Source organism: Xyrauchen texanus, chromosome 32 (genome assembly GCF_025860055.1).
Source record: "Xyrauchen texanus isolate HMW12.3.18 chromosome 32, RBS_HiC_50CHRs, whole genome shotgun sequence".
Classification (NCBI taxonomy): Eukaryota; Metazoa; Chordata; class Actinopteri; order Cypriniformes; family Catostomidae; genus Xyrauchen; species Xyrauchen texanus.
Genome location: NC_068307.1, coordinates 29927347 through 29937460, shown reverse-complemented (window position 1 = coordinate 29937460; position 10114 = coordinate 29927347). Strand labels below are relative to the sequence as shown.

The window sequence follows — 10114 nt, the reverse complement described above, 5'->3', positions numbered from 1 at the left end:
AAAAGGTACAACTTTGCGACGCACCAATTTAGAAATGCATACAACTGATGTGATGCCCAATATTATTTATCTTTTGCTATATCAATATTACAAAAATACTTTTGCCTGTTTTATTTCTGTTTTCATAATACAGCTCCATCCTAGGATTATATGTTGAAATCAGGTATCAAAGCATTTCCTTTTGAAACCCCGGCACAGACTCGGCATGACGACATACTCTTACAAATGGGAAGCAAAATAATCTGAAACGATCGTATTATACATCAAAGCAACAGTTCACTCCTAAATCAAATTCTCTATTATTTACTGAGAAGGAAGAAACCATTTACATGAAAGTCATACAGGTTTGGAACAACATGAGGGTGCCTACATGATTACAAGTTTCACTTTTCGTGAACTGAATATTTAAAATCGGAACTTTGTATTTTGAAACACAAATAACGGCTGAACATCCATTTAAACTTTCGTTGCAAAATTAACACTTTTGCATTATGAAACTTAAATAGTCATATTTCTCTTTTTGTCACATTGTCTTGTTCATGTCTTTTATTTCTAATGGATTGGAAAAAATAATACACTAAAAACACAGATTAGACCAAAGATAGCAACAAAGACTCTTTATTTACAAAATCCAATGATGTGCATAAAACAACCGCAACTTAGAACACAATATCCATCGGAGCACTTTCAAATACAAGAGTAAATAATAAAAAATGACAAGAAAATAAAAACACCAAGATGAATATAAAACGGTTATTGCATCATTTCACCCCATATCCAACATCTCAAATCAGGTCAGCCACTGAAAAATACAATGTAAGAGTTAATTTACTGGATACATTAAGGAACATTTTTATATACATTAATCAGAATCATTATTAAAATATTAACATATTAATATTAAATACTTTGAAAATGAAATGCACGTTTGTTATTAATGTAATCAATTCTAGAGATAATCTTGTGTTGTTTGAAGAAAAAACAAATAGAGCAAAGATGTGATGAAACTCACCGTTCATGGGCATTTCATCAATCTGTGTGGAATAATATTGCTCAATATCACGCAGAATACGAATGTCATCATTCTTCACAAAGTTGATGGCCACACCCTTCCTGCCATAACGACCTGATCGACCAATCCTGATGAGAGAAGCAGTCATTTTATTTGTATAATGCTTTTCACGACACAAAGCGTTTCAAAGATGATTTACAGAAAATGAAACTGTAATATCAGCGTTATTAATGTGCAATTTAATAAAAACTTGATTAAGAAATAAACTAGATAAAAGTTTGTAGACAAACTTTGAGGTTAGCTTGAAAAAGTCTAGTCTGAAAGTTTAAACTAGTTTTGAAAGTTTCACTAACCAGGCGTTGGTAGCATGTTTTAGTATGTCACAAACATGTTTTGACACTTAGCTAAGTATTGCTAGCATGTATTAGCATTTAGCTAGGTGTTGTTACCATGTTTAACATGTCGCTACCATGTTTAGCATGTTGCTTGCATGTTTTAACACCTAGCTAGCTGTTGCTAACACATTTTAACATCGCTAACGTCTTGCTAGCATGTTGCTCGCATGTTTTAACACTTAGATAAGGGTTGCTAGCATGTTTTAACATGTCACTAGCATATTTTATTACTTAGCAAGGCATTGCTAACATGTTTTAACATGTTGCTTGAATGTTTTATCACTTAGCAAGGCTTTTCTAACATGTTGCTTGAATGTTTTATCACTTAGCAAGGCTTTTCTAACATGTTGCTTGAATGTTTTATTACTTAGCAAGGCATTGCTAACATGTTTTAACATGTCATTAGCATGTTTTATCACTTAGCAAGGCTTTGCTAACATGTTTTAGCATGTTGCTTGAATGTTTTATTACTTAGCAAGGTGTGTGTTTATACCTGTGGATGTATAACTCTCTGTTGTTGGGCAGATCATAGTTGATGATTAGAGACACCTGAGGAACATCCAGACCTCTGGCCCACACATCTGTGGAGATCAACACTCGACTGCACACACAAATAAACCAGTATTAATGGAAATATCCACACTCAATGTACGATGTTGATAACAGTCACTTTCTCTTGGGTAGTTGTGGTCAGTCTGAATTCACCTGGCTCCAGATCTGAACTCTTTCATGATGGATTCTCTCTCTTTCTGCGGCATGTCTCCGTGCATTGATGACACGGTGAAGTTTGCTTCTCTCATCTTCTCTGTCAGCCAGTCCACCTGAAACAACAGAAATTAAACACTCAAAACGAGACAGGTGGTTTGGCAGATGGTTTGTGAGGTCACTGAAGAGGGACTGACCTTGCGTTTGGTGTTGCAGAAGATAACGGCTTGTGTGATGGTGAGCGTGTCGTACAGGTCACACAGAGTGTCAAACTTCCACTCCTCTCGTTCAACAGCCACGAAAAACTGTTTGATACCCTCCAGTGTCAACTCATCACTGCCGACAACAAGAAACACATCAACTCAAAAGTCCAAGTCTTTTATTTGTCACACACACTCACTCACTCTCTCTCTCTCTCTCTCTCTCTCACACACACACTCTCTCACACTCTCTCTCTCTCTCTCTCTCTCACACACACACTCACTCACTCTCTCTCTCTCTCTCTCTCTCTCACACACACACTCTCTCACACTCTCTCTCTCTCTCTCTCTCACACACACACTATAATAATGTGCACTGCACATATTATCGTAATCACACACACAGGAAGTGAAACTATTTTCCAGCCGGACAGCTTCAGTTTAAAAATTCTGCATTGAAATGCAGTAACATAATATAAATAAGAAACAAAATTATATATAATCTTATTTAATTTTATTATGTTATTATTTATTTTTAAATACATTTAAGCACATTTTACCCCCAATTTCTCAGTACTGTAACACCTCTGGACATTATGTTCACTACAATTCTCTTTACAGTCATTTTGAGAGTTGTGCCATAAATCGCTTGTAACAGTCATGAAAATAACCTCAATGTAAAAATTCAGCGTTTCTCACAATCCGTATTGCAGGAATGAATGTTTCCAAGCATTATTCACTCATGAAACATCACTTAATCTCGTCGCCTAATATCTCCAGTCAGAAACTGGACTGTGACAATCTCAGATCAAATTTGTATTTCTTATTAACGCTCCCGATCTGAGATCAGTCGTGTGGTGTGCGCAACATGACAGAACACATGCAACTGCCAGTCCTTAACTGTGTGCAGGGCAGCGACTCAAACACATCTGTAAGGCTGCATGAAAGCACACAGGCGTGACTCACCGTTTGACCAGAATACGGATGGGGTCGGTCATGAATTTGTTGGTCATCTCCAGGATCTCGTGTGGGAGTGTGGCACTGATTAGACACACCTGTGTGGCGGGCGGCAGATATCGGTACACATCGTAAATCTGCTCCTTAAAACCTGCAGAAAGAAACAATATACAGACGTTAGTCTGGGATAATTAGACAAAATCTGGTCAAAAAATACCCGCTCAGACAGGAAGAAGTTGAGTCATCACAGGTCACTTTTATGTGCCATTTTATTTTAAATGGATTTAAATGGACACCAGAATAAGACCAGCACAATAAGAACTCAATTACGTGACGTCTGCGAGCGGTTTTATGAACACACATAAAAGGGAAAACGTGTGTAAACATTGAATTTAATATCAAAAACACAGTATTAAAAAAAGGCTGATTAAAAGCTGAAATCTTAAATCTAAAAAGTTGTGATGAATAATCTTTTATTAATATTACTTTAAAAAGTTACATTTTCACTGCTAATTTTTTATGTTTGACATTTAGCTTTAGTTTCGTCCACCAAATCAGACATCTGTTTAACAATTTTGTTGTCATGTGACAAAAATCATAAAACGGAGAAGAGCCACAAGACTGCGTAAAGTTTTGAAAACAAATCGTTATTTTGTCATATCATAAAATTTCTATATTTTTATATTCTTATAAAAAGGCACATCTGGTTCAGGTCATGTGGTGTCACCATGACAAAATGTCTTGATATTATTTACTTTATATTATTCATGATATTTTTAAAAAACATTTTTCGCCTTCAAATATGTTTGAAAAATTCACACACTAAATGAATGATTAAGTCGTGTACTCTCATGTATTCAAGCTGCAAAGAAACTACTTTAAAACGATATTTTAATAACTTTTACTTGATGGTTACACCACAAGACATTTTATGTCATAGCATTTTTGTAGAAAATGCTATAATTTTTTTTTTTAATGTGTAAAAGCTCAGATGACATCATGAGAATAAATTGTCAAAATATTAATAACTCCATTTTTGACCAACACAAAATAGAATCGTCTGAAAGTTTAGAAACTCTATTTTATAATGCATGTAGACATTGTGACAAATCGAAATTTGCAGATAAATCAGAAGTGTTTCGTTTTGATCATTTATATTAAAATAATGAGCACTGCACATATTATTACAATCAGTAAAAACATCAAACTGATCAAATATTCATGAGTCATATGTTGTTGGAAATCTCTCAAAGAGTAAAATACAACCAGACTATTTGTATTACTCACAGACTAAAATATAGTGAGTAATAGTTAACTATATGTCTTTGACAATTATGTTGCCGTTTCTAATATGCCACGTTTTTGCTTATAAATTCATGAATATAAACAGAACATAAAACATCACATAACATTATTTAGAGTCTGTGATTATCTTTCAATGGAGTCCACACACAAGATAATCAGATGTATAGATCATTAGATAATCCACATGAAGCACAATGTTACATATGACCACCAGGAGATGGCGCCAAATACACGACACAGACTCAATGATGACTCAAATGACACAGAATGAAACTCATTCTGTGAAATCTCATGAGTAAAATCATGTCTGCATGCTATGCAAACCTTTAGTCATTGTTGTGTTTGCATGTGTAATTAGTTCTTATGTACAATTATTATCTTTTATTTGTTTGGAGATGTTTTTAGACACTATGATAACTTTTGATTGATTTGTCGTATCAACACAAAAATTCTCAGTTACATTTGACATGATTGGGAACAAAACAAAAACAGTTTTATGGAGCCATCTTATTTTCACCCAGAAATATATCATGTAAAAATCAGAAAAACTAGGAAGAGTGTTTATTTTTGGCATATGTTTTGTTTTTCAGCAGTTTCTTCAACTAAGAGTCTCATAATCTAAATCATTAATATGTGTTTTAATAATTCTCTTTACAATGACACCAAACAAATGCCACTGAAACAGGAAATCTTTAAAAACACCTTCAGATTTTAAAGGGATAATCTAGATTATATTACATTTAAAATTGTAATATTAAAAAAACATTATCACTTCAGGTAACCTTTTAGTCAATGACACAAGAACTGATTATTTCTGTGATAGCTCAGAAAGCAAAGTGGAATATACAGGTGAAACTCGAAAAATTAGAATATCGTGCAAAAGTTCATTAATTTCAGTAATTCAACTTAAAAGGTGAAACTAATATATTATATAGACTCATTACAAGCAAAGTAAGATATTTCAAGCCTTTATTTGATATAATTTTGATGATTATGGCTTACAGCTTATGAAAACCCCAAATTCAGAATCTCAGAAAATTAGAATATTACATGAAATCAATAAAAAAAAGGATTTTAAATACAGAAATGTCGGCCCTCTGAAAAGTATAATCATGCATATGTACTCAGTACTTGGTTTGGGCCCCTTTTGCATTAATTACTGCCTCAATGCGGCGTGGCATGGATGCTATCAGCCTGTGGCACTGCTGAGGTGTTATGGAAGACCAAGATGCTTCAATAGCGGCCTTCAGCTCTTCTGCATTGTTTGGTCTCATGTCTCTCATCTTTCTCTTAGCAATGCCCCATAGATTCTCTATGGGGTTCAGGTCAGGCGAGTTTGCTGGCCAATCAAGCACAGTAATACCATGGTCATTGAACCAGGTTTTGGTACTTTTGGCAGTGTGGGCAGGTGCCAAGTCCTGCTGGAAAATGAAGTCAGCATCTCCATAAAGCTTGTCTGCTGAAGGAAGCATGAAGTGCTCTAAAATGTTCGGTAGACGGCTGCGTTGACTCTGGACTTAATAAAGCACAGTGGACCAACACCAGCCGATGACATGGCTCCCCAAACCAACACAGACTGTGGAAACTTCACACTGGACTTCAAGCATCTTGGATTGTGTGCCTCTCCATTCTTCCTCCAGACTCTGGGACCTTGGTTTCCAAATGAGATGCAAAATTTGCTCTCATCAGAAAAGAGGACTTTGGACCACTGAGCAACAGACCAGTTCTTTTTTCTTTAGCCCAGGTAAGACGTTTGACATTTGAAGCCCATGTCCAGGACCCGTCTGTGTGTGGTGGCTCTTGATGCAGTAACTCCAGCCTCAGTCCACTCCTTGTGAAGCTCCCCACACATTTGAATGGCCTTTTCCTGACAATCCTCTCCAGGCTACGGTCATCCCTGCTGCTTGTGCACCTTTTTCTTCCACACTTTTCCCTTCCACTTAACTTTCTATTAATGTGCTTTGATACAGCACTTTGAGAACATCCAACTTCTTTTGCAATTACCTTTTGAGGCTTTCCCTCCTTGTGGAGGGTGTCAATGATGGTTTTCTGCACAACTGTCAGGTCAGCAGTCTTCCCCATGATTGTGAATTCAACTGAACCAGACTGAGAGACCATTTAAAGGCTCAGGAACCCTTTGCAGGTGTTTAGCTGATTAGAGTGTGACACTTTGAGCTACAATACTGAACCTTTTCACAATATTCTAATTTTCTGAGATTCTGAATTTGGGGTTTTCATAAGCTGTAAGCCATAATCATCAAAATTATATCAAATAAAGGCTTGAAATATCTTACTTTGCTTGTAATGAGTCTATATAATATATTAGTTTCACCTTTAAGTTGAATTACTGAAATTAATGAACTTCTGCACGATATTGTAATTTTTCGAGTTTCACCTGTAAATAACTGTATTTGATATTTATTTAATTGATCAACTTTTGGCAAATACAGGGACGTCAACAAATTTGTTTCCAGGCGGACTGAGTGCCCAGGAAGTTGCAAAACGACAGCCAATCAGATTGGACGTGTGATTAGGTGTAATATACATCCGGCAATCAGTGAACTGTGTGCGTGCCGTCTCCGGCTGAGAACAATGAGTTGTTTTAGAGCTGGAAGAGTGACTCAAAGGTTCACACTTGTGACTGCACTGAAATGTGTTTTACAAGCTTAAAGTTTTTACCCTTATTGAGCATTTCATCCGCTTCATCCAACACCAGCATCTTAATGGCACGAGTTCTCAAACTCCTCCTGCGGATCATGTCTGAAAGAGATTTTATCATCCCCACATCAGTGACACAATCAAGCACAATGCAATAGTACATTACAGTGGAAATTATATAATAGTTATAATTCACTTTAACTGACTAATTAAGTTGTTTAATGAAGAATAAGCATCAATGTAAACTAAGAGAGGTTATTTGCATATAGAAGTCTTAAAGGTACAGTTGCATAAACAGCCCCAACACAATAGAGAGGGAGGAAAATTATCATAAAATACTACATTGACTGTTTTCATCAAAAAGAGATTCTAATCCATTTCTCACCATTAGATTGTTGATCTATATAAACAATATGGCCTCTTTAAATGAATGACTGACAAGATGAACAGAAACAAACTCACCGAACACTCTGCCGGGCGTTCCAGCCACCACATGCTGACCATAATCCAGCTTCCGGATGTCTTCGCCTACGTTTGTTCCGCCGATACAGGTGTGACACTGCACGTTCATGTAGTCACCCAACGCCAGAAGCACCTGCAGAACACAGGAAGTGACATCACTGAACACAGCCAGACAACAGGAGGCAGCGTAAAAGTGTGACAGTTCGTTTTTTACCTTCTGGATTTGTCCTGCTAACTCTCTGGTTGGTGCCAAAATCAGTGCTTGAGTCTCTCGAACCTACAATCCATTTGAACAACAGTTATGCAGATGAAAAGCAGTATAACATCATCAAAAGTGTCCAACCGTTGACGTACCTGAATATCCAAACACTGCAGCACTGAGATACAGAATGTGGCTGTTTTACCAGTACCAGACTGAGACCTGGAGAGAAGACGGACCGTGTTAGAATATTCAAATAAATTACATAAAAATCATAAGAGAAGCATTATGACTTACTGTGCGATGACGTCTCGTCCCTTGATGATCTGTTTAATGGCTCTCTGCTGAATCGCTGATGGTTTCTCAAAACCTGAATAACAAACAATGTTTTAAATCAAGTTAAATTCAATCCTGAAGGAAAGACATCAGAACAAATATGAATTAAATAAGATACAACTTCCATTGCTTATGACAGATGCACACTCCAACATGTTAAACAAGCTTGTTTATCTACATGGGGACATTGTTTACATATATGATAATGCAGGTCTTTAAATTGACCCTATCCCCAAAAAATTTAAAACCTAAGAACAACTGTACCTTTGAGAATGTCACCACAGAATAAATCCAGTGTTGGGTGTAATGCAATACTAAGTAATTCAATTAATTTTTCATTGAAAAAAAAAAAGTAAGGGATTACACTTAACTCTTTAATAATATAATAAGTTACTTATTAATAATATAATTTATTTGAAAGAATTAAAAGAACAATTTCATGTCTATGCTTGTATTGTTCATCTGGTTGAGGCCGATAAGGTTTTTAAAAAGTAATAAGTAATCTAATTACATTTCAGACAGTAATTAGTACAGTAATCTAATTACACTGTATAAGATTTAATTAGTAGTTAGTAATTAATTACTTTTTAGAGTAACTTACCCAACAGTGTTTACATTGCGCGGCAGACCCTTGTAAAACTAAAACAACGCATAATAACACTTAATAAGCAGTAATGAAGAGTTTAATACCGTAAGCGTATATCCCGCGCAGCAGATCTTCCCTCAAGCCCATTGTGTCAAACGTCGGCGTCACATCCACCTCCTCACTCGTCTCAAACTCGATCTTCGTCATGTCTTCCTCCTTCAGGAGCCTCTTCCTCACGGGAACGGCGACTGCGGTCATGATTAGGACAGATTTGGATAGAAAAACACGCGTTAAAATATCAACCGGGTATACAGGCCGAACAGAAGAGCGCAACGTGTGTCGCAGCTGTGACGCACAATAGACGAGACGCACCGTGACGTAACACGGGCTGATCCTAAACGCAAAGTTGTTTTTTTTTTTGCTTAATTGAAACATATGACAATAATTAACATCATAACTTAACCAACAAAAGGAAACGAAAGAAAAATAAAATAGGGCAGATTAATTAAATACAGATTATAAATTAAATCCTAAACAAATTATACATGTTCTGATTGCATTTTTCTTAACCGAAAGTGATATAGTATTCAAATAATGTTTAAATTATTTTAAGAATACCAGACAGATAGGTTTGCAATTTGAAAACTTGCATTTGTGAATATGCAATCTGCATTAAAAAAATAATAAAATGTATAATAAAGCAAATATTTGGATCAGCATTAAAAAAAAAAAATCACAAAATAACATTTCATGACATTATTGGAAATAAAAGAACTAATACATTTTGCAAAATTGCACGGTATAATTGCAGGACCAAAATAAACGAAGAGGGGTCTCAACATCAACTTGAAAAAAGGAGCAATTCGTGTCAAAATCAAGCATAAATCTTTTCCCTAAAAATTGTTTGACAGGGTAAATATTATGGATTAATTTAAAGATATTTATTTTACCTATGAAAAATAAGGTAAACATTTTTTTTTTTTTTTAAATTGACATTAAAACGTATTTGAAAACTATCTCTAAAAGTGGGAATTTTCACTTAATGTATTTTTTCTTTATTTAATTTATTTATTTATTTTTTTTTCATGTAATTTTTCCTGTAAGCCCCCGGGATGTTTTTGCTATATGTTCTCTTGTTTGTACTATTTGCATTGTTCTAAAGGGAAAAAAAAAAAAGAAAAAAAAAAAGAAAACGAAAAAAGAAAATTGCGCAGTATGCAACTATTTCTTGCAATGTAATAATATGTGACACATTTAGCATAAATAAGATAAAATAAAAGTTTTTATAATAACTTCTTA

At 35.2% G+C, this 10114-nt stretch overlaps 1 protein-coding gene across 1 annotated transcript; it reads right to left on the bottom strand.

Moving 5' to 3' along the window:
• Positions 1 to 552: 552 nt before the first annotated feature.
• On the bottom strand, positions 553 to 9187 carry LOC127626039 (eukaryotic initiation factor 4A-III-like). Its single transcript, XM_052101553.1, has 12 exons — positions 8920 to 9187; positions 8191 to 8263; positions 8049 to 8115; positions 7909 to 7971; positions 7695 to 7827; positions 7254 to 7334; positions 3279 to 3420; positions 2310 to 2448; positions 2113 to 2228; positions 1901 to 2008; positions 1013 to 1140; positions 553 to 802 (listed from the first exon to the last, which is right to left on the bottom strand). Exons 1-12 carry the CDS (start codon positions 9071 to 9073, stop codon positions 786 to 788), a joined length of 1221 nt encoding a protein of 406 aa, XP_051957513.1. The 5' UTR covers positions 9074 to 9187; the 3' UTR covers positions 553 to 785.
• Between the last annotated feature and the right edge of the window lie 927 nt (positions 9188 to 10114).

Excerpts from the sequence above, each read along its gene's own strand:
- LOC127626039 (XM_052101553.1), bottom strand. The coding sequence starts at position 9,073 with ATGACCGCAGTCGCCGTTCCCGTGAGGAAGAGGCTCCTGAAGGAGGAA. Across the intron at positions 7,972-8,048 it reads TGCAGTGTTTGGATATTCAG|GTTCGAGAGACTCAAGCACT; the intron begins GTACGTCAACGG and ends AATGGATTGTAG. Across the intron at positions 7,335-7,694 it reads AACGCCCGGCAGAGTGTTCG|ACATGATCCGCAGGAGGAGT; the intron begins GTGAGTTTGTTT and ends AATCTCTTTCAG.